The 25,171-nt window shown below is 43.0% G+C and overlaps 1 protein-coding gene across 5 annotated transcripts in view; it reads left to right on the top strand.

The window, feature by feature from the left end:
* Positions 1-8,974: 8,974 nt before the first annotated feature.
* Positions 8,975-25,171, top strand: part of ZNF484 (zinc finger protein 484) — a 77,520-nt gene continuing 61,323 nt past the window's right edge. For 4 of the 5 annotated variants that reach the window (XM_066257448.1, XM_066257445.1, XM_066257446.1 and 1 more), the window contains exons 1-2: positions 8,987-9,104; positions 17,154-17,198. In XM_066257448.1, the coding sequence (XP_066113545.1) occupies positions 17,184-17,198 (15 nt within the window). In that variant the 5' untranslated portion in view covers positions 8,987-9,104; positions 17,154-17,183. Of the gene's footprint in view, positions 9,105-17,153; positions 17,199-25,171 lie in introns of all 5 variants that reach the window. The other variant, XM_066257449.1, reaches the window with a different exon arrangement.

The following is a 25,171-nucleotide window of genomic DNA, read 5'->3' as shown; positions in this document are numbered from 1 at the left end:
TAACAAACATTTTCAGACAATAGAAACAAATAATTTGTCACTAGAACTACCATTAAATATTGGCTAGGGAAGTTTCGGAAATGAAAAAAACCCTTTTAACGTAATGAAGAAAGAGCAACGGCCTGACCTGTGGTGGCACAGTGGGATAAAGCGTTGACCTGGAACACTAAGGTTGCCGGTTCGAAACCTTGGGCTTGCCTGGTCAAGGCACATATGGGAGTTGATGCTTCCTGCTCCTCCCCCTTCTCTCTCTGTCCCCTCTCTCTAAAAATCAATAAAATATTTTTTTTTTAAAAAACAAGAAAGGGCCTGACCTGTGGTGGCGCAGTGGATAAAGCGTCGACCTGGTAATGCTGAGGTCGCCGGTCCGAAACCCTGGGCTTGCCTGGTCAAGGCCCATATGGGAGTTGATGCTTCCAGCTCCTCCCCCCTGTCTCTCTTTCCTCTCTGTCTCTCTCTGTCTCTCTGTCTCTCCTCTCTAAAATGAATAAATAAAAATTAAAAAAAAAAAAAAACAAGAAAGAGCAACAACAAGAAAAATACAGGAACATACAATAAACTATTCTTTCCATAAGTTTTATAAATCACAGTTAATAATTGAGCCTGACCTGTGGTGGCGCAGTGGATAAAGCGTCAACCTGGAAACACTAAGGTTGCCGGTTCGAAACCCTGGGCTTGCCTGGTCAAGGCGCATATGGGAGTTGATGCTTCCTGCTCCTCCCCCCTTCTCTCTCTCTCTCCTCTCTATAATGAATAAATAAAAAAATCTAAAAATAATAAAAATAATAAAATAATTGAAATAAATGAGAATATTATCTGGTACTTCATGATATTGAAAAGTGTGGACCTAAATGAAAGGTAAGGTTTTACTAATTTCATTCAAAATGTTAGAATGTCGCCTGACCTATGGTGGCGCAGTAGATAAAGCATTGACCTGGAAATGCTGAGGTCGCCGGTTCGAAACCCTGGGCCTGCCTGGTCAAGGCACATATGGGAGTTGATGCTTCCAGCTCCTACCCCCTTCTCTCTCTCTCTCTCTCTCTCCTCTGTCTCCTCTCTAAAAATGAATAAATAAAATAAAATTTAAAAAAAAAAAACCTGAACCATGCCTTAAAAAAAAAAAAAAAGAAAAACAAAAACAAAATGTTAGAATGTCACTGCTGGTGGAAATGTAAACTGGAACAGCCACTATGGTGGTTCCTCAATAAATTAAGAATAGAATTATATGCCCCAGCAATCCCTTTACTGGCTATCTACCCCTAAAACCTCAAAAACATTGATATGCAAAGACACATGCACTTCCATGTACCTCACAGTGTTAATCATGATGGCCAAGACATGGAAATAACCAAAATGTCCCTTGATAGAGGATTGAGTAAAAAAGATGTACATATATATAAATATATACAATGGAAGACTACTCAGCCATAAGAAGTGGTGACATAGTGCCATTTACAACAACATAGATGGATCTTGAGAACAATATACTAAGTGAAATAAGTAAATCAGAAAAAGCTAAGACCTATATGATTTCATACATAAGTGGGGTATAAAACAAATTTACTGACAGACAAAAGTGAAGTGGTTACCAGGGGGAGAGGAATAAAGACAGACAAATATACAGTGATGGAAAATGATAGACATACAACACAATATAAATGCTACAGAGGTGTTCACCTGACACCTATGTATAACTTACTGGTCAATGTCACCACATTAAATTTAATTTCTAAATAAAAAGTAAAGTAATTATTTAAAAAAGGACTAGTATCCAGAATATATATAGAACTTTCAAAACTCTGCCTGACCAGGCGGTGGTGCAGTGGATAGAGCATCAGACTGGGATGCAGAGGACCCAGGTTCAAGACCCTGAGGTCGCCAGCTTGAGCATGGGCTCATCTGGTTTGAGCAAAGTTCACCAGCTTGGACCCACGGTCACTGGCTTTAGCAAGGGGTCACTCGGTCTGCCATAGTCCCATGGTCAAGGCACATATGAGAAAGAAATCAATGAACAACTAAGGTGTCGCAATGCACAACGAAAAACTAATGACTGATGCTTCTCATCTCTCTTTGTTCCTGTCTGTCTGTCCCTATCTATTCCTCTCTCTGACTCTGTCTCTATAAAAACAAAAACAAAAACAAAAAAAACAGGCCCTGGCCAGTTGGCTCAGTGGTACAGCATCGGCCTGGTGTGCAGGAGTCCCGGGTTCAATTCCCGGCCAGGGCACACAGGAGAAGCGCCCATCTGCTTCTCCACTCCTCCCCCTCTCCTTCCTCTCTGTCTCTCTCTTCCCCTCCCGCAGCCAAGGCTCCATTGGAGCAAAGTTGGCCCAGGCATTGAGGATGGCTTCGTGGCCTCTGCCTCAGGCGCTAGAATGGCTCTGGTTGCGGCAGAGTAATGCCCTAGATGAGCAGAGCATCGCCCCCTGGTGGGCATGCCGGGTGGATCCTGGTCAGGCGCATGTGGGAATCTGTCTGACTGCCTCCCATTTCCAACTTCAGAAAATACAAAGGAAAAACAAAACAAACGACAACAAAAAAGTAAGTAAACAAACAATGCAATTAGAAAATGGGTGAAGGCATGACCAGACATCTCACCTGAGAGTAGATACTAGTGGCAAACAAAATTGCAGCATTTGCAGCAAGTGTGCCTCTGATCATTTGTCCCAGGGTAAGGAAGATTTCTGTTCACATGGAACTCTGTGCACAAATGTTTAGAAGAGCAGCTTTATCTTTTTTTTATGGATTAAAGATTTTTTAAAGGATTTTATATATTTAATTTCACAGAAGGAGGGGGTAGTGAGAAGTATCAACTCAGTTGCTTCACTTTAGTTACTCATTGATTGCTTGTATGTGCCTTGACCAGGCAAGCCCAGGGTTTTAAACCGGCGACCTCAGCTTTCCAGGACAATGCTTTATCCACTGCACCACCACGGGCCAGGAGAGCAGCTTTATCTGAAACAGCCAAAAACTAAAGACCCAAATATCATTGAGTGGGTGAATGGCTAAACAAATTGTGATGCACTCACACCACGAAATTCTATGCACCAATAAAAAGGAATGGCTCTTTGACATATGCAACTACATTCATGAATTGCCAGAGGATTATGCAGAGTGAAAAAAAAGTCAATCTCAAAAGGTTACGTACAGGGTTATTTCTATAACACTCTTAAAATGAAAAATGTATATATCCAAGACAGTGTTGTTGTCAGGGTTCAGCAGTATAAAGAGTGAGAAGGAAGTAGGTGTGGTTGTTACAAAAAGGGTAGGAGGTAATATGAGGGACCTGTGTGAAGATAGAAATGTCCTGTACCTTTACTATATCAGTTGCTATTTTGGCTGTCATATTGTATTAGAGTTTTGCAAAATATTACCATTGGAGAAACTGGGTAAATGGTATCTGGGCTTGTTCTGTATTATTCCTTTTTTTTTTTTTTTTTTTTTTTTTAAAGAGACAGAGAGAGAGTCAGAGTGAGGGATAGACAGGGACAGACAGACAGGAATGGAGAGATGAGAAGTATCAATCATTAAATTTTCGTTGCGCATTGTGACACCTTAGTTTTTCATTGATTGCTTTCTCATATGTGCCTTGACCGCAGGCCTTCAGCAGACTGAGTAACCCCTTGCTTGAGCCAGCGACCTTGGGTCCAAGCTGGTGAATTTTTGCTCAAACCAGATGAGCCCACACTCAAGCTGGCGACCTCGGGGTCTCGAACATAGGTCTTCCACATCCCAGTCCTACGCTCTATCCACTGCGCCACCGCCTGGTCAGGCTGTATTATTCCTTTTAACTGCATGTGTTTCAGCAATGACCTCAAGCTGAATTGAAAAATTATATAATAAAATATGATCCCACTGTTAAAACTGTAGTACATTTGAATTGATCTTTAGAAACAACCTACCAATAAAATGCTTATCACACATTTAAAAAAATTGAAGGAGAAATAAAAAGTTTGCCAGTTCAAAAAAGAAAAAAGATTTAAGGGGATCATTACTATTAAACCAGTATAAAATGAGCCTGACCTGTGGTGGCGCAGTGGATAAAACGTTGACCTGGAAATGCTGAGGTCGCCGGTTCGAAACCCTGGGCTTACCTGGTCAAGGTACATATGGGAGTTCATGCTTCCAGCTCCTCCCCCCTTCTCTCTCTCTGTCTCTCTCTCTCCCTCTCTCTCTCCTCTCTAAAAATGGATAAAAAAACCAGTATAAAATGAAATATTAAAGAGTATTCTTTAAGAAGGAGAGAAAAATCAGTTACAATAGTTAAAAGAATAAAATACTAGTAAATATATACCTATAAATAACGACTTTAAATATAAATAGATTAAATGTTCCAATCAAATGACATATAGTAGCTGAGTGGGTAGGATAACAAGACCCATATATATGCTGTCTCCTACAGACCCACATCTGAATTAAAGACACACAGACTAAATAAATGGAAAAAGATATTTTATCAAAATGGAAATTTTTAAAAAAAGAGTAGCAATACTTATATGAGTCAAAATAGACTTTAAAATCGAGGGTATAATAAAAGACAAAGAAGGAAATTACATAATTATAAAGAAATCCATCTAATCAGAAGCTACAAACCTTGTGAACATTTATGCACCCAACATAAGATCACCTAAATATATAAAGTAAACTTTTATAAACATAAAAAATAGACAGTAGTAAAGTCATACTAGAAAATTTTAACACCAATGAATGGATCTTAGAGAGAGAAAGTTAACAGAAACAACAAAATAAGGGTGGACTTATGATAAACTAGGCCCAATAGATTTAATTGGTATTTTCAGAACAGTTTACCCCAAAACAGCAGAATGTACATTCTTTTCAAATATACATGGAAGATCTTCTAAGATAGATCACACGTTAGAACACAAAACTGGTCTCAAGTAATTCAAGAATATTGAAATCATATCAAGCATCTTCTCTGACCATAAAGGCATGAAACTAGAAATCAATACAAGAAAAAAACTGAAAAACACACAAATACATGGAGGCTAAATAACAGCTACTGAACAATAAATGAATTAACAATGTGATAAAAAGAATCAAAAGATACCTTGAGAAAATGAAACTGGAAACATAACCCAAAATCTCTGGGACATAACAAAAGCAGTCCTAAGAGGAAAATTCATAGCATTACAGACTTCCATCATAAAACAAGAAAAATCTAAGATAAGCAATCTAACTTACATCTAAAGGATCTAGAAAGCCTGACCTGTGGTGGCGCAGTGGATAAAGCGTTGACCTGGAAATGCTGAGGTCGCCGGTTTGAAACCCTGGGCTTGCCTGGTCAAGGCACATATGGGAGTTGATGCTTCCAGCTCCTCCCCTCTTCTCTCTCTCTGTCTCTCCTCTCTCTCTCCCTCTCCTCTCTAAAAATGAATAATAATAAAAATTAAAAAAAAAAAATAAAGGATCTAGAAAAAAATAATAAAAATCAGAGCAGAAATAAGCAGAACCTAAAAAACAATACAATAGATTAATGAAAAACAAAAGTTGGTTTTTTCAAAAGATAAACAATGTTGATAAATCTTTAACCAGACTGATCAAGAAAAAAAGAGGACCCAAATAAATATAATCAAAAATAAAAAAGGAGATGTAACAAGTGACACCACAGAAATACAAAGGATTAAATGAAAATATAATGAACAACTATATGTGAACAAATAGGACAATCTGGATGAAATTGATAAATTCCTAGGAACATACAGTCTTACAAAACTAAGTAAAAAAACAAAAACAAAATCTGAACATACTGATTATAAGTAACAAAATCAAAGTAGTGCCCTGGCCGGTTGGCTCAGCGGTAGAGCATTGGCCTAGCGTGCGGAGGACCCGGGTTTGATTCCCAGCCAGGGCACACAGGAGAAGCGCCCATTTGCTTCTCCACCCCTCCGCCGCGCCTTCCTCTCTGTCTCTCTTCCCCTCCCGCAGCCAAGGCTCCATTGGAGCAAAGATGGCCCGGGTGCTGGGGATGGCTCCTTGGCCTCTGCCCCAGGCGCTAGAGTGGCTCTGGTCGCAACATGGCGACGCCCAGAATGGGCAGAGCATCGCCCCCTGGTGGGCAGAGCGTCGCCCATGGTGGGCGTGCCAGGTGGATCCCGGTCGGGCGCATGTGGGAGTCTGTCTGACTGTCTCTCCCCGTTTCCAGCTTCAGAAAAATGCAAAAAAAAAAAAAAAAAAAAAAAAAGTAGTAATAAAATAAAATTAAAATCTCCCGGCAAATAGAATTTCTTGACTTAATGTCTTCAAAGATGAATTTTACCAAATATTCAAAGAAACACTAACATTTATTCTTTATGAATTATTCCAAAAAAATCAAGAGGAGGGTAGACTGACTCCCAAGCTCATTTTACGAGGCCAGCATTATCATATTTCCAAAACCAGATAAAGACATTACAAAAAGTGCCTGACCAGTCAGTGGCACAGTGGATAGAGCATTGGACTGAGACACAGAGGACGCAGGTTTAAAATTCGTTGTTGCTGTCTTGAGCGTGGGATCATAGACATGACGCCATGGTCATTGGCTTGAGCCCAAAAGTTGCTGGCTTGAAGCCCAGGCTCACTAGCTTGAATCCAAGGTCGCTGGCTTGAGCAAGGAGTCACTCGCTCTGCTGTAGTGTCCCCCCCACCCCAGCAAGGCACATATGAGAGCACATGAAAAAGCAATCAATGAACAACTAAGGTGCCTCAATGAACAATTGATGCTTCTATTCTCTCAGTTCCTGTCTATCACTATTTGTCCTTCTCTTTGTATTTCTCTCTCTCAAAAAAAAAAGACATTAAAAAAGAAAAATAATTATAGGCCAAAATCTCTGATAAATATAGATACAAAAAAGTTCAACAAAATATTGGTAACTCAAATTCAGCTGTACAAAAAGATTGTACATCTTGAGAAAGCGGTACGATGAATGTGCTACACCACAAACAAAATGAAGGATAAAAATTATATGATTATATCAATAGATGCAGGAAAATTTCGCTCTGCTTTCCTCTCTCTTTAAAAATCAATCAAGGCCTGACCTGTGGTGGCGCAGTGGAATAAAGCGTTGACCTGGAACACTGAGGTCGCCGGTTCGAAACCTTGGGCTTGCCTGGTCAAGGCACATATGGGAGTTGATGCTTCCTGCTCCTCCCCCTTCTCTCTCTCTCTCTAAAAAAATCAATAAATAAAATAAAATAAAAAAATCAATCAATAACATTTTTTAAAAACAGTGAGATTGTAGCCTGGCCTGTGGTGGTGCAGTGGCTAAAGCGTTGACCTGGAACGCTGAGGTCTCCGGTTTGAAACCCTGCACATGTCTGGTCAAGGCACATATAGGAGTTGATGCTTCCTGCTCCTCCCTTCTTTCTTGCTCTCTCTCGCTCTCTCTCCTCTCTAAAAAATGGATTATAAAAACAAAGAAAAAACAGTGGAATTTTTCATAAGATTACATCGAATCTATATATAAAGTTGAGAAAAACTGACGTTTAACAATATTGTTTTCCTATTCATGTACATGAAATATTTATTTAGATTTTCTTTGTGTAGAATTTGTGTTTTTTTAATGTTAAAATTCTCCAATGAAGACATCTGGGCCTGAAGATTTCATTTTTAGGTGTTTTAAGTTTTGACTTTAATTACAGGGCAACTTAACATGTCTATTTCATGATGTGAAAGTTTGTGGAGTTTGTGGATTTTGAGGAATTGGTGCATTTCAACTAAGTTTTAAATTTTTATGTGGGTAGAGTTGTTTGGGAGATATTCTCTTTTTATTCTTCTGATGTCTGCAGAGTGTGCAGTGGGGTCTCTTTTTCTCATTCCTTATATTGTTTCTTTTTATGTTTCCTGTAGAGGATTGTCAATTTTATTTACCTTTCCATAGAACAGCTTATTGTTTTTGTTTTCTTTATTGTTTTTCTCTTTTTTATTTCTCTGAAGTTAGAAGTGGGGAGGCAGTCAGACTCCCACATGAGCCAGACCGGAATCCACCTGGCATGCCCACCAGGGTGCAATGCTCAGCTCCTCTGGGGCGTTGCTCCACTGCAATAGGAGCCATTCTAGAGCCTGAGGCAGAGGCCATGGAGCCATCCTCAGCGCCCGGGCCAACTTTGCTCCCATGGAGCCTTGGCTGCAGGAGGGGTAGAGAGAGATAGAGTGAAAGGAGAGGGGGAAGAGTGGAGAAGCAGATAGGCACTTCTCCCTTGTGCCCTGACAGGGAATCAAACCTGGGACTTCCACACACCTAGCCAATGCTCTACCGCTGAGCCAACCGGCCAGGGCTATTGTTTTTCTCTTTCAATTTCATTCTTTTCTGTTCCTTATGCTTTATACTTCCTTCCTTTGGGTTTATTCTGCTCTTCCTTTTCTATTTTATTGAGGTGGGAGCTTACATTATTGATTTGAGAATTTTCTTCCTTTTTAATGTAACCTTTTAGCGGCATGAAATTTTTTCCTTTCATCACTTTTTAGCTGCAACTTATACATTTTGATATGTTGTGTTTTCACTTTCATTAGTTTGAATGTATTTTTAAATTTCCTTGAGACTTTCTCTTTGACCTAGGGCCGGCGTTAGACTTGCCATTCGCTTAATTTCCAAGTGTTAACATCCTGTTGTGTAGTATTGACTTCTAGTTTGAGTCCATTGTGTTCAGAGAACATTCTTTGTATGATTTCAGTTCTATTAAGTTTGATCTGCGTGATGCTTCAGCTTATGGTACACTTTAGTAAATGCACGTTCTGGTGTTTTCTATTTGCTGGTTAGAGACCGCTAGTTATGGCTCGCAGTGAACTCTGGTTGTTTCAGCATCTCTGCGTGGCCCGACAACTCTCAGCTGTGCTGTCCTCGCATCACTCCACCACGCCACCCACACAGGGCATCCACAGGGCACCCACAGGGCAGGTCTTAGCACAACGCCATGTTGAGTCCTGGCAGTCTTTACCCAAGAGCCGCTGCCGACTGAGCATGCGCGCCCACGCGGCGCCGCGAGGACTCTCGGGGCGACCGGGCTGCACCTACGGAAGAGATTAGGTCCCGTTTCAATGTCTAGTGATTTAATTCACCGCCTGAGGCAAATGACCGCTGCCTAGCGAGGTTGTAGATGAGGTGCAGGTGAGTGCAGGGACGGCAGCATCCGGAGCTGGTGAACAGCGTCCTTGGTTGTCCGCGATGAGCAGCCGGTGTGAGGTGGGGGGTCAGTGGGTGGAATGATGGGGTGATGGGGTGGGTGAGAGTGATGGTGGCAGGTCCGCGGGGCAGGGGCTGGGGTGGGTCCCGGGAAAGGTACCTGGGGTGCTGAGCCGACAGGCATCTGAGGGCTGCGCGCTGCTAGATCTTAATTAATTTCCTCCCTGGGCTTACCTGCTTGTTTTATTTCTGGTTTATTATCATGGCATTGCATATAAGTTTCCATTTACTTTATTTTGATCCCTTCCCGTCTACGTTGGAAGCTATTTTCTTATTCATTATATAAATATAATATTTATGTATCCTTTTCTTTTTTAGTAGGCATCTGGAGGTTTATTTTGCTCACCATCTTGAAGTATTGTAGTGTGTATACCCCCTCCTCTTTTGTATTAATCTAATGTTTTTTCTCCTTTCGATTTAAATTGTGATCCAACCCTTTATTTTTCCATTTTTACACTGGATACCTTTAGAGGTATAAAGGTTTTTTTCCCCAATAAATACATTTTTATCTATGAAATGTATAATTTCAATTTGATGTTCCACTTTGATTCTGAGTGTTTAGGAGAGTTTTTGAATTTCCAAATTATTACGATGTTTTAATTATTTAATTTTATTGTGCTGTCATAAAAGTTGCCTGCAATGTTTCAACTTTTAAAAACTTACTAAGATTTTTCTTTGAAGGCAAGTGACACAATGAAGTTATTCAATTGCAGTAAGAGAAGGAGTATATTTTCAGTTTGTATGGTGCAAAGTTCTCTTTATGTATATCAAGTATAGTTTGTCTTTTTCAAATCTCTTTCCTATATTTGATCTACTTGAGCCATCATATTCTGAAAGAAATATAATTATAACCTCACGAATAGTTCACTTTGTAGTCCTATGTTCCTTTTATGCTTGTTTTATTTGTGTGTGTGGGGGAGGAGATGTATACATGCATCCAATAATTGATGGATTTTGTATTTTCTTTCCACTTATTGGATACGATTATTATTTTTTTAAATTTTTTTATAATTATTTTTATTTATTTAATTAATTTATTTTTTTACAGAGACAGAGAGAGTCAGAGTGGGGGATAGACAGGGACAGACAGACAGGAACGGAGAGATGAGAAGCATCAATCATCAGTTTTTCGTTGTGCATTGCAACACCTTAGTTGTTCATTGATTGCTTTCTCATATGTGCCTTGACCGTGGGCCTTCAGCAGGCCGAATAACCCCTTGCTCAAGCCAGCGACCTTGGGTCCAAGCTGGTGAGCTTTTTGCTCAGGCCAGATGAGCCCGCGCTCAAACTGGCAACCTCGGGGTCTCGAACCTGGGTCCTCCGCATCCCAGTCTGACGCTCTATCCACTGCGCCACCGCCTGGTCAGGCTTTTTTAATTTTATTTATTTATTTTTTACAGAGACAGAGAGTGAGTCAGAGAGAGGGATAGACAGGGACAGACAGACAGGAACGGAGAGAGATGAGAAGCATCAATCATTAGTTTTTCATTGCGCGTTGCAACACCTTAGCTGTTCATTGATTGCTCTCTCATATGTGCCTTGACTATGGGCCTCCAGCAGACCGAGCAACCCCTTGCTGAAGCCAGTGACATTGGGTTCAAGGTGGTGAGCTCTTGCTCAAACCACATATGCCAACACTCAAGCTGGCGACCTTGGGGTCTTGAACCTGGGTCCTCTGCATCCCAATCCGATGTGCCATTCACTGCGCCACCGCCTGGTCAGGCTGGATATGATTATTACAGGTTTCCTCTTTTATTATTTTTTTATTTTTATTTTTATTTTCTTTTGTATTTTTCTGAAGCTGGAAACGGGGAGAGACAGTCAGACAGACTCCCGCATGCGCCCGACCGGGATCCACCCGACACGCCCACCAGGGGCGAAGCTCTGCCCACCAGGGGGCGATGCTCTGCCCCTCCGGGGCGTCGCTCTGCTGCGACCAGAGCCACTCTAGCGCCTGGGGCAGAGGCCGAGGGGCCATCTTCAGCTCCCGGGCCATCTTTGCTCCAGTGGAGCCTTGGCTGCGGGAGGGGAAGAGAGAGACAGAGAGGAAGGGGGGGGTGGAGAAGCAAATGGGTGCTTCTCCTATGTGCCCTGGCTGGGTATCGAACCCCGGTCTCCCGTATGCCAGGCCGACGCTCTACCACTGAGCCAACCGGCCAGGGCCAGGTTTCCTCTTTTAAACAAAAACCCCTTTAACCTGAATTTCACTTTGATTTACATTGGTAGCCTGACATCCATTTATTGCATTTGAATGGTGTATCTTTGGCCAGGGCTTTATTTTATATTTGTATTGTCTTACTGTTTAACTATTTGTAAAAAATAGATACTTTTTGGCTTTTTTTCAGATCCAATCTATAGTTCTATTTGTCAATAGAAGAATTTTATTTAGTTTAGTGTAGTAATGATTTACCTGATTTTTTTTTCTTCTTTTCCAAGTGAGAGGAGGTGAGATAGACTCCTGCACACGCCCCCACTGGGATCCACCCGGCAGTCCCCATCTGGGGCCATGCTCACAACAAAGATATTTTTAGTGTCTGAGGTGGAGGCTCCCAGGAGCCTTCTTCAGCATCCCAGAGTCATCCTCAGCACCTCATGCTGACTTGCTCAAACCAATCCAGCCAAGGCTGTGGTAGAGGAAGAGAAAGAGAGAGAGAGAGAGAGAGAGAAGAGCAGGGAGAAAGAGAGAGAGAGAGGGAGAGGGAGGGAGGGGTGGAGAAGCAGATGGTCACTTCTCCTGTGTGTCCTGACCGGGAATTGAACTCGGGACATCCACATGCCAGGCTGATGCTCTACCACTGAGCTAGCTGGCCAGGGACAATTTATCTGATTTTCTACTTCCCATTTTAATATTTATTTTGAATTATTATTTCCCATCTTTCCTTTTCTTTTTCATACTTACATTGGGTTGATGGAATTTCTGTTAATCGTTTCCATTCTACACCCCTAATAACTTCTGTTCTTTTTCTGATATAATCAGAAATATTATTTTCATAGGATATTATTAATTTTCCTTTTAAAGGACTCCTAATTACATCATCAACATTGTCCTATATTGATTGCTTGATTGATTTTAGAAAGAGAGCACACTCACTTTGGGCTCTGTTTGTTGTTTTTTCTTTAGGTATTTTAAATGTAAAGTTGTGTTGTTTATTTTAACTTGTTCTTGTTTCTTTTTTTTTTTTTTTTTTATGTTTTTTTTTTTTTTTAATTTATTTATTTTTAGAGCGGAGAGGGAGAGAGAGAGAGAGAGAGAGAGAGAGGACAGAGAGAGAGAAGGGGGGAGGAGCTGGAAGCATCAACTCCCATATATGCCTTGACCAGGCAAGCCCAGGGTTTCGAACCGGCAACCTCAGCATTTCCAGGTCGACGCTTTATCCACTGCGCCACCACAGGTCAGGCTGTTCTTGTTTCTTATGATTGACCTGTAATGCTATAAATTTCCCTCTTTCTGCTTTTGCTGTGTCCTATAGATTTTGGGTGGTTGTTTTCCCATTTTCATTTGTTTAAAGGAATTTTTGGGTCTTTTTCCTTGATCTTATTGTTAACCCATTCATTGTTTAGTAACATGTTATTTAGCCTCCATGTCTGTGTGTGTGTGTGTGTGTGTTTTATTTGTTTGTTTTTAGTGGGGTGGTGGCAGGCAGGCAGAGACAGATAGGAAGGGGGAAAGATGAAAAGCATTAACTTGTTGCAGCACTTTAGTTGTTCATTGATTGCTTTCTCATATGTGCCTTGACTGCGGGGCTCCAGCCAAGCCAGTGACCCCTTGCTCAAGCTCCCATGAGTATCATGCAGCAGGTACAGGTTGGGTGCAGTCATCCATTTCCTTTGTAGGAGCAAGCTCAGCAGGGGGGAATACTGGGGCTCAGGATGCCAGATCAAGGGTCTCGCATTAGGAATGGTGCTGGCTAAGCCCACAGTAGGGTGCCAAGCACTTTGTTCTGGTTCCAGATAATAACCTTCAAGGGAGACAGACTCTGAATGTCACAGCTTCTTTCCCCCTGCGGAACTGAGCTCAGCTGGACAGGGTCACCAGGACTTGGGAGTGCCAGTCCAGTCTCCTGTTGGGGGTGTTACCAGGAAGCTTGTAGGAGGGCAGTGGGCACTTCCTCCCCTTTTCTCTATGGCATGGCTGAGCTTGCAGGAAAGATAGGAGTGTCCTTCCCCCACAGTGTAGCCACACACCCAGCACCCATGTATCTGATTTTTGGACAAAAGCCTTCCTGGGACGAATCTAAAATCACAGTTCCCTCCCTCCTTTTCTCCCTCCCTCCTTTTCTCCCTCCCTCCCTCCCTTCCTTCCTTCCTTCCTTCCTGCCTGCCTGCCTGCCTGCCTTCCTTCTTTCCTGCCTTCCTGCCTTCCTGCCTTCCTGCCTTCCTTCCTTTTTAAAGAGAGAGAGGCAGGAAAAGAATGACAGAGAGACAAGAACATTGAGCTGTTTCTGTATGTGCCCTGACCAGGAATTGAACTGGCAACCTCTGGCCTTTGGGACAACGCTCCAACCCACCGAGCTATCCAGCAAGAGCTTAATCCTTTATTTATTGATTGATTTTTAGAGAGACAGAGAGAAGAAGGGAGAGAGTGGGGAGGGGGAAGGGAAGCATTCATTTATTGTTCCACTCAGTCTTTCATTCATTGGGTGCTTCTGTGTGTACCCTGACTGGACACTCTACTGACTGAGCTAACCAGCCACAGGCCTAAAGTCCTAGCTTTGTGCGGCACTCTGATCTACCTGTATAATTGAACTCAGCAGGGTGGGGTCACAGAGTGGCAGGCAGGCCAAATGATTCAACAAGGGGCTTATGCACCAGCTGTGTGCTCGAGGTGGGGAAGAATGGCCCCCTTTCCAAAGCTACACAGTTCCTTCACTGTCTGAATCTACATCGAGAGCTTCTCCAGAAAAACGAGCCCCCCAAAGATCTCTGCTGGGTGCATCCAGCAGACCATTCTGCAGGGCCCAAGCACAACAGAGTGGTATTGCCCCTCGTTGGAGGGCCAGGCTGTGTACTCCCCAGGCTGGTCGTAACAGTAGGGGTGCTCGACCCTGGGATCTAGTCTTTTAGTTCAGCTTGCCCTTATTGGTTATTGGTTATTCAGGTTGATTGCTCTATATTTTTGCTGTAAATACAGTTTGACACCAGGAGCAGGTGAGTACAGCTGCTGGCTATTCTGTAGCCATCTTGAAATTGATTTACTAGGACTACATCTAATATAGAAGTTCAAAGCAAATATAAATTTTAAAAGTCCATCATGAAAAAATATTGGAGAGAACAGGGCTAGGGTTCAAGGGACACAGTAGTCAATGTGTGAGCCTTAATTGGAAACAGCTTCCAAATGAAACAGCAATAAAAATGTGTTTCTGGGGTAATAAGGGAATATTGAATATAAGCTGAATGTTAAGATGATAGCGGATTACTATTAATTTTCTCAGGCATGATCATAATCTTTTAGAAGATTTATGTTATATGTCATGACATCTGCAATTTTTTAAGTGGCTTAGCAAAGAAAAATTTATTTTGCCTGACCAGGCAGTGGCACAGTGGATAGAGCGTCGACCTGGGACGCAGAAGACCCAGGTTCAAAACCCCATGGTCACTGGCTTGAGCATGGGATCATAGACAAGACCCCATGGTTGTGGGCTTGAGCCCAAAGATCAATGGGTTGAGTTCAAGGTCGCTGGCTTGAGCAAAGGGGTCACTAGTTCAGCTGAAGCCCTTCAGTCAAGGCACATGTGAGAAAGCAATCAATGAACAACTAAGGTGCCACTACAAAGAATTTATGCTTCTCATCTCTCTCCCTTCCTGTCTATCTCCATCTGTCTCTCTCACTGTCTCTCTAGCTAATAAATAAATAAATTATTTTGTGTGCAGAAAAAGATTATGCAAATAAGACAAAATACTAATTGTTAAAATTAGGTGGAGATGTTATGTGTGTTTTTTGTACTAATCATTCAACTCTTTTTTTTTTTGTATTTTTCTGAAGCTGGAAACGGGGAGAGACAGTCAGACAGACTCCCGCATGCGCCCGACCGGGATCCACCTGGCACGCCCACCAGGGGCGATGCTCTGCCCACCAGGGGGTGATGCTCTGCCCCTCCAGGGCGTCGCTCTGCTGCGACCAGAGCCACTCTAGCGCCTGGGGCAGAGGCCAAGGAGCCATCCCCAGCGCCCGGGCCATCTTTGCTCCAATGGAGCCTCGGCTGTGGGAGGGGAAGAGAGAGACAGAGAGGAAGGAGGGGGTGGGGGTGGAGAAGCAAATGGGCGCCTCTCCTATGTGCCCTGGCCGGGAATCGAACCCGGGTCCCCCGCACACCAGGCCGGCGCTCTATCGCTGAGCCAACCGGCCAGGGCTCAACTCTTTATGATAGGAAAGTATTTAAAAAATTAGAGAGTACCCTGGCCAGATGGTTCGGTTAGTCAGAGCATCGTCCTGAATCACAGAGGTTGCAAGTTCGATCTCCTGTGAGGGCACACACAGAAACAGATTGATGTTCCTGTCTCTCTCTCTTCCCCCGACTCTCGCTAAAATCAATCAATAAAATTTTTTTTTTTAATTGGAGAAAAATGGCCTTAGTCAGTAAGTGACCTGGCTCAGGTCTTAAAGTTTGTTATTAACTAGAACCAAATTAAATTACTACTTTGTAACCAAAATAAAGTTTCCACTTAAAGTTTCATTTGGGCCCTCGCTGGTTGGCTCAATGGTAGAGCATTGGCCAGCCATGTGGATGTCCCAGGTTCGATTCCTGGTGAGGTCACATAGGAGAGATGCCCATCTGCTTTTCCACCTCTTCCTTGCCCCTTCTTTCTCCCTCTCTCTCTGTCTCTCTTACCCCCTCCCATAGCCTTGGCTCGATTGGAGTGAGTTGATGCAGGGCACTGAGGATGGCTCCGTGGCCTCTGCCTGAGGGACTAAGAAGAGCTTGGTTGCTGAGCAATGGAGCAATGCCCCAGAGGGGCAGAGCATCGCCCCCTAGTGAGCATGCCGGGTGGATCCCAGTCAGGGCACATGCGTGAGTCTGTCTCTGCCTCCCCTCCTCTCACTCGAAAAAAAAAAAGTTTCAGTTTAAGAAATGTAAACAAAGAACAGTGAAATAGCTATAAAGCTTTTATTTTGGTCTTTCCTTTGGAATGTCTCACTACTTGGGTTTGGATGGTCACAGAAGCTTAGAGCAAAATCATATCCTTGAAAAGTTACTTGTTTTCTCATATATAAGAATATAAACATCAATACCTACTATTTTACTGTTACTAAAATATTATATCTTAAATTCTTAGTGTATTCCTTTCAGAATATTTTCTTTATGTATGTACATAAATACATTAATGCATGTGTGTGCATGTATGTATGCATATGTACATACACACATATTGTTCAGTGACAAAGGAATCATACAATTAGGTACATCTTCTATTTTTAACTGACATTGTAACAGACTTTTCTGTAGTAGTTTAATTTTACATGATATCATGCTCTTTGGATATTCTATAAAGTATTTAAGCAGTCCGCAATTATTGGTTATCAAGGTGTTTCTAGCCTTTTTTGTTGTTGTTGCCATTAGCCATGCTGTGGTAAAGCTGCCATATTTATATTTTGTGCAAAACAGAATGATTTTTTTAAATTTTATTTATTCATTTTAGAGAAGAAAGACAGAGAGAGAGAGAGAGAGAGAGAGAAAGAAGGGGGGAGGAGCAGGAAGCATCAACTCCCATATGTGCCTTGACCGGGTAAGCCTAGGGTTTTGAACCGGCAACCTCAGCATTCCAGGTCAATGCTTTATCCACTGTGCCACCACAGGTCAGGCCAGAATGATTTTTTTATGCTTGATGTTAGCCAGAGGCCAAGACATGATATGAAATAGTTCTAGAAATAGCTTTTTGGGTCAGGTGCATGAACACTAACTGGCGCATGTGTTTATGTGTGACATTGGCATACTGTCTTCTCTCATCTCTCATTCTGTCTACCTGTTTTCTCAGCTCTCTGCCCCTTTCCTAGAAGAGCCAGAAATGACCAAGTTTCTGGTAAGTTCTTAATTGTTCTTATATTTATTTGTTGCTTTTCTTATTTTCTGTTGGATTTTACAAGGCATCTAAAAACCCATACAGTAATATGGGCAAGTACAAATAAATAAAAACCAAGATAAAAAAATAAAGATAAAAAAAGAGACTATACATACCAAGTCAAACTTAGATTATAGATGCATACAAATATTGTGGTTTCACATAGTTATGAACTTTGAACTGTAAAATTACCTCTGACCTTTCTGAAAGACATAGCAACAATGGAAATGAGACACATGATGTATTGTTGACAATTAATTTATTTAATCTGTAGTAAAGATTTCCTGGTCCTTGATGTTTAAGAATATTTTTGATAGATCTTCAGATGGATGGAGACAAAACAATGTCTTCCACAACCCTGTTAGAAGTGGGCTAACAGGTTTTATATTGTTTTATAAAGCAGATTTTTTTTTTTCTTTTTGTATTTTTCCGAAGCTGGAAACGGGGAGATACAGTCAGATAGACTCCCGCATGCGCCCGACCGGGACCCACCCGGCACGCCCACCAGGGGGCGATGCTCTGCCCCTCCGGGGCGTCGCTCTGCCGCGACCAGAGCCACTGTAGCGCCTGGGGCAGAGGCCAAGGAGCCATCCCCAGCGCCCGGGCCATCTTTGCTCCAATGGAGCCTTGGCTGCGGGAGGGGAAGAGAGAGACAGAGAGGAAGGAGGGGTATGGGGTAGAGAAGCAAATGGGCGCCTCTCTTATGTGCCCTGGCCGGGAATCAAACCCGGGTCCCCCGCACGCCAGGCCGACGCTCTACCACTGAGCCAACCGGCCAGGGCTATAAAGCAGATTTTTAAACACTTAAGATTCTCATTTAGTAGGGCTGGGATTGCAATGTGATGTCAGTGCTGCTTGTCCAAGGATTATGTTGTAAAGGAAAGTTATGAGGTTTTATCATGAACAGTTGTTGAATTTTATCAAATGCTTATTCTGTATTAATTGACATAGCCATGTGATTTTACTTCTTTAGCTCATTGCTATGGTAGATTACATTGATTATTATTTTTTTTTTGTGACAGAGAGAGAGAGAGAGACAGATAGGGACAGACAGACAGGAAGGGAGAGAGATGAGAAGCATCAATTCTTTGTGGAGACACCTTAGTTGTTCATTGATTGCTTTTTCACATATGCCGTGACAGAGGGGCTACAGCAGATTGATTGTCCCGTTGCTCAAGCCAGTGACCTTGGGCTCAAGTTGGTGAGCCTGCTCAGACCAGATGGGCCCGTGCTCAAGCCAGTGAACTCAGGGTTTCGAACCTGAGTCCTCCGTGTTCCAGTCTGACACTCTATCCACTGTGCCACCACCTAGTCAGGCTGATTGATTTTTTTTTCCTTCTGTATTTTTCTGAAGCCGGAAACGGGGAGAGACAGTCAGACAGACTACCGCATGCGCCCGACCGGGATCCACCCGGCATGCCCACCAGGGGGCGACGCTCTGCCCACCAGGGGGCGATGCTCTGTCCCTCCAGGGCGTCGCTCTGTTGCGACCAGAGCCACTCTAGCGCCTGAGGCAGAGGCCGAAGAGCCATCCCCAGCGCCCGGGCCATCTTTGCTCCAGTGGAGCCTCGGCTGCGGGAGGGGAAGAGAGAGACAGAGAGGAAGGAGATGGGGAGGGGTGGAGAAGCAGATGGGCTCTTTTCCTGTGTGCCCTGGCCGGGAATCGAACCCGGGACTTCTGCACGCCAGGCCGACGCTCTACCACTGAGCCAACCGGCCAGGGCCCTGATTGATTATTAAATACTGAGCCAACCTTTAAATAAGTCTCACTTGGTCATGGCATATACTTTATAAAATATACTTGTATTGTTAATATTTTATTGAGGATTTTTATAGTATACTAATGAGTGATATTAATCTATTTTTTCCTTTAATCACAGCTATGTATGGAGAAATGTCTCAACTCCCACTTTGTTTTTTTCCACACCACTTGACTAGAGTGTGAAAGGGCACCTCTGTTTAGCCAGACAGGGATGGCAGTGTAGGGTACCCATTGGGTATCTTTTTATTATTACTACATGAAAGGAGGGAGGCAGACACTCTCCCACTAGCACCCCGACCAGGATCTACCCTGCAATGCTCTGGCCATCTGGGGAATTGCTCCAATGCTCAGCAACCAAGCTCTTCGTAGTGCCTAAGGCTGAGGCCACGGAGCTATACTCAGCACCAGGGACCAACTCACTCCAACCGAGCCATGTCTGCAAGAGGGGAAGAGAGAGAGAAAAGTGAGAGAGGGAGGGGTGAAGAAGCTATGGTTGCTTCTCCTGTGTGCCCTGACCTGGAATCAAATCTGGGATATCCACATGCTGGGCTGTAACCACTGGGTCTTTTTTAATGCATGTGGCATCAGAACCAAAAATATTATATTTGCTTGTTTTTCTTTTAAATAATTTTTTATTTTGCCTGACCAGGCAGTGGTGCAGTGGATAGAGCATCAGACTGGGATGCCGAGGACCCAGGTTTGAGACTCCGAGGTAGCCAGTTTGAGCGTGGGCTCATCTGGCTTGAGCAAAAAGCTCGCCAGCTTGGACCCAAGGTCGCTGGCTCGAGCAAGGGGTTACTCGGTCTACTGAAGGCCCACAGTCAAGGCACATATGAGAAAGCAATCAATGAACAACTAAGGTGTCACAACGAAAAACTGATGATTGATGCTTCTCATCTCTGTCCGTTCCTGTCTGTCTGTCCCTATCTATCCCTCTCTCTGACTCTCTCTCTCTGTTCCTATAAAATAAATAAATAAATAAATAAATAAATAATTTTTTAATTTTTGGATTAAGATAATTAGGTATTTATGTTGGCTTTTTGGATTCAAGGTTCTAGCTCCTTCATTATGTTTGCGAAGTTCTTGTCAACTGTTTGCTCTTATGAGCTTTCAATTCCCTTCTTTCTCTCTTTTTCTGATATGCCTATTATTCTTATTTTATTCTTTCTAATAGAGTCAGATAGTTTTTATAGAGTCCTTTCATTTTTGTGTGACAGAGACAGAAAGAGAGAAGGATAGATATGGACAGACAGATAAAAAGGGAGAGAAATGAAAAGCAGCAATTCTTTGTTGTGGCTTCTTAGTTGTTCATTGATTGCGTTCTCAAATGTGCCTTGCTTAAGCCAGGGACCTTGGGCTTCATGCCAGCATCCTTCGGGCTCAAGCCAGTGACCATGGAGTCATGTCTATGATCCCACACCCAAGCCAGCGACCATGCACTCAAGGTGGTGAGCCTGCACTCAAGCCGGTGACCTCAGGGTTTTGAACCTGGGTCCTCTGCATCCCAGTCTGATCCCATCCACTGCGCCACTGCCTGGTCAAGCGAGTCCTTCCATTTTTAAAAAAATTTTTGACAGAGAGAGAGTCAGAGAGAGGGATAAATAGGGACAGACAGACAGGAAGGGAGAGAGAGGAGAAGCATCAACTCTTCATTGCAGCACTTTAGGTGCAACGATTGATTTCTTTCTCATATGTATCTTGACCGTGGGGCTACAGCAGACCGAGTAACCCCTTGCTCAATCCAGCAACCTTGGGCTCAAGCTGGTGAGCTTTACTCAAACCAGATGAACCCACGCTCAAGTTGGTGACCTTGGGATTTTGAACCTGGGTCCTCCATGTCCCAGTCCAACGCTCTGTCCACTGTGCCACCGCTTGGTCAGGCAGTCCTTTCATTTTTTAATGCTCAAGTTTCTGCTTCCCTCTGTTTCCTTTCTAGATCTCTATCTTGATATTACTCAGTCTTTCATCCATTTGGTCAGCTTTATTTCCTAAACTTGTTAATTTATTCATTTCTTTTATTGATTTCTTCATCTCCAGAATTTGTTTGTTTTTTTGTAGTTTTGATATCTTTAGAAAAGTTCTCATTTTGTTTATTGATTTTATTTCTGTGTGTATTAAATGCCAGGGTCCAGCCCCAGGGGGATCCAGGGGTCCCACAGGAAGAGATGGCGTCGGCGAAATCGAGTGAGAGAGCCGAATTCTTTTCTTTCTCTTTATTCTCTAGTTAGCATTTACTGCTAGGCATCTCTGCCAAATGCTAGTATAGCTTCTTTTTTATACACACACACTAAGTTACAATCACATGGTATTTTGTTTCACTATGGTTATATATTTCCAGATAACAGTTAATTCATATCTATAAGCTACAAATCAGGTGGTAAGTCATTCAAAATACAGATATACAATAACTTGAATAGCAATAACAATATCAGTACAAACTTCTAAAAGATTAGTACTAATTAATAACTCAACTTTACTGTTGTGAGTCAAGGGCGCAGAGAGAGATTAGCAGACGAAATCATCAAGGACTAGCAAAGGACCACCACTTGCTCAGGCAAATGGCCTTGAGTTCATGCAGTGTCCTAATTTTTCTCACAAGACTTCAAAGGCTTGCCTATTAAGAAATTGGCATAACATCAAGAGTAACTTTTGCTTAAAGATATATAGAGTGCACCTGCCAGATAGCTTAGTAGCAACATAATATCAGAAGGCATTAATTGCTAATGCTGCTATGGATCCCACCACATTCCTCTCCTTATTCTTGGAAAATACAAAAATCTCATGAGAATGTTTTACTGAGAAAAACCCAGCAACTGCTTTCAGTCACAAAACAAGTCTCTTAACAAAACATTCTTTACTTGCCGACTGCGTTCCCATCCAAGGCCATGCAACGGGCCATTCCATAACACCTTACCTAAGATTCTATTGTCTAGTCAAATTTTATTTATTTACTGTATTCACACACTAGTTAAGTTCTAACTATATTCTTCTCAGAGTGTTCCACCATCTGCAGGTCAGGTAAGCAAGAAGAAAGGAAAGTTTCTCTCCTCTATCACATGAAAAGGCTAGGAAGGAAAGATGATGAATTAAGTGAAGGCCGAAAGGTGCTCTGTGCACAGCCACTGCCTCCTATCCATTTACAAGTCATAATCTATTCTTTCTAACATGATTAATAAGAAGAAATTCTCCTACAAACTTAACCCTTTATGAGGGATATCATAGCCAGCCTCTTATGTTTATGAGCCCAGTTCAAGGGGCTTACAGGCTTTTCTGTGGAACTCACACCCTCTGTCTCATTTCCAAAGAAATCACTACGAATCTACAGGGAAAGCATGGTCCTATTATCCCTGTGCCACAAATAATAGCACACACCCAGAAAAGGGGGGATATAAGGCCAGATTAATTTAAAAAGTCAAAGGGGGAAGTATCGTTGTGCCTTTCCTCTGCGGTGACTTTGTCAACCCGCAGCCATTGGTCTTCACTGCGGTGACTTTGTCACCCCGCAGCCGTTGGTCTTCTCTGCTGTGACTTTGTCAATCAGCAGTTTTTGATCTTCTGCTGTGACCTTGTCAGCCAGCAGTTGTGGGTCTTCTCCTGCTGTGACCTTGTCAGCCAGCAGTTGTTGATCGGCTCCCGACAATTAAATTGCCTCTCTGTGTTTTTTTGTAACTTGAGCTCTTCAGAACTGCAATCTTGAATTTTCTGTCACTTAACTCATATATTTCCATGTCTTTGTATTAATCTGGAAATTTTTTGTTTTCTTTTTGAGCTGCCCTGTTACCTTAGTTATTCATGGTATTTAAAGATTTTCTTTCTTTTTTTTTTTTTTTGTATTTTCCGAAGCTGGAAATGGGGAGAGACAGTCAGACTCCTGCATGCGCCCGACCGGGATCCACCCGGCACGCCCACCAGGGGGCGACACTCTGCCCACCAGGGGGCAATGCTCTGCCCCTCCGGGGCGTCGCTCTGTTGTGACCAGAGCCACTCTAGAGCCTGGGGCAGAGGCCAAGGATAAAGATTTTCTTCTCTATTTAGGCACCTATTTGTGAGTGTCACTTTTCTAGTAGATTGGTAAGAAATCTTTTTGTTGTTTTCCAGTAGATAACACTGAAACACAAGTTTTATAGTTCTCTGGCACTGTTCTAACTTTTCAGATCTCTCCGTGGTGATAGAAAAAGTCCTGTTTTCCTTGGGTAGGTGGGCATCTCCTTTGTGTGCTGGTTGCCACAGACTTAGGAGGCCGACCTTGTGGGGAGTGTGCTAGGTGATGAGGCTCCAAATCTGTTAAATTCCAGTGATGTCCTCTGTAGCCAGACAGTGCTGGGGGTGCAGCCCTGATGGGTGAAGGTAGGGTTAGCTGGGGTACAGCTAGCTGTGCTTTGTTGCTTTTTTCTCCTAGTAATGGTGACTGATGGATTTCTGGGATCTCTCCTCTGTATCTTCACTTGGCCCTGGAATAAGTCACATAGGGAAACAATGTTTCTGTAGTTTAAGATCTCACATTTGCAGATAATGTGCTCTGCAACCTGACACTCCCTACTACAGAGGTCCCCAAACTTTTTACTCAGGGGGCCAGTTCACTGTCCCTCAGACTGTTGGAGGGCCGGACTACAAAAAAAACTATGAACAAATCCCTATGCACACTGCACATATCCTATTTTAAAGTAAAAAAACAAAATGGGAACAAATACAATATTTTAAAATAAAGAACAAGTAAATTTAAATCAACAAACTGACCAGTATTTCAATGGAAACTATGGGCCTGCTTTTGGCTAATGAGATGGTCAATGTGCTCCTCTTACTGACCACCAATGAAAGAGGTGCCCCCTCCGGAGGTGTGGCGGGGGCCTGATAAATGGCCTCAGGGGGCCACATGCGGCCCGTGGGCCGTAGTTTGGGGACCCCTGCCCTACTACTTGGTTTTATGGGCCAACTGTGCCCTTTGGAAGGGTGAGGGGAGGTTGCCAGATTCTTTGGCTTTGTTTTTTTCTCTGGAGATGGTGGTTTTTAGACAACCTCAGTGGCACTCCTGTACTCTTTCTCTGTCCAGGTCACTGGGTTTAGCTGTGCCCCCTGACCACTCCCACAACAATGCTCACTGTATTTGTCTTCTCCCAGCAGAAGGGAGTGCCAGCAGCAACCTTCGTCTTCGCCTCTCCTAAGATCCGCATTGAGCTCTATGTCACCGTCTCAGCTCTTTTTCCTTTCCTTGTCCTTGTTTTGCCTACCTTTATGCATTTCAGTGCTTGGATTTTACAGATGTGTTTGTACACCGAACAGAATATCCTCTGTTTAATTACAGCTGTTCAAATTGTTAAAACTTCAAGGAGAGAGACCAAGGGGACAGCTTATGCATCATTTTTCTGACATGACTCTCATTGACGTTTAATTTTTTTATTTTTTTGTGGCAGAGACAGAGAGAATCAGAGAGAGGGACAGACAGACAGGAAGGGAGAGAGATGAGAAACATTAGTTCTTCGTTGCGGTTCCTTAGTTGTTCATTAATTGATTTTTCATATGTGCCTTGAATGGGGGGCTACAGCAGACCGAGTGACCCCTTGCTCAAACCAGTGATCTTGGGCTCAAGCTGGTGAGCCTGATAAGCCTGCGCTCAAGCTGGTGACCTTGGGGTCTCAAACCTGGGTCCTCTGCGTCCCAGTCTGACATTCTATCTACTGCGCCACTGCCTGGTCAGGCTCTCATTGACTTTTTTTTTTTTTTTTTTTACAGAGACAGAGAGAGAGAGAGGGATAGATAGGGACAGACAGGAACGGAGAGAGATGAGAAGCATCAATCATTAGTTTTTCATTGCGACACCTTAGTTGTTCATTGATTGCTTTCTCATATGTGCCTTGACTGTGGGGCTACAGCGGACTGAGTAACCCCATGCTCGAGCCAGCAACCTTGGGTCCAAGCTGGTGAGTTTTGCTCAAACCAGATGAGCCCGCGCTCAAGCTGGTGACCTTGGGGTCTCGAACCTGGGTCCTCGGCATCTCAGTCCGACACTGTATCCACTGTGCCACTGCCTGGTCAGGCTCTCATTGACTTTTTAAAAATATGACACAGCTTTCTTTTATTTATTTCTTTATTTTATTTATTTCTTTATTCATTTTAGAGAGGAGAGGGAGAGAGAGAGAGAGAGAGAGATAGAGAAGGGGGGAGGAGCTGGAAG

Source organism: Saccopteryx bilineata, chromosome 2 (genome assembly GCF_036850765.1).
Source record: "Saccopteryx bilineata isolate mSacBil1 chromosome 2, mSacBil1_pri_phased_curated, whole genome shotgun sequence".
In the NCBI taxonomy this organism is placed as follows: Eukaryota; Metazoa; Chordata; class Mammalia; order Chiroptera; family Emballonuridae; genus Saccopteryx; species Saccopteryx bilineata.
Note: the sequence above shows the minus strand (reverse complement) of the source record. Positions and strands in the feature narration are given on the sequence as shown.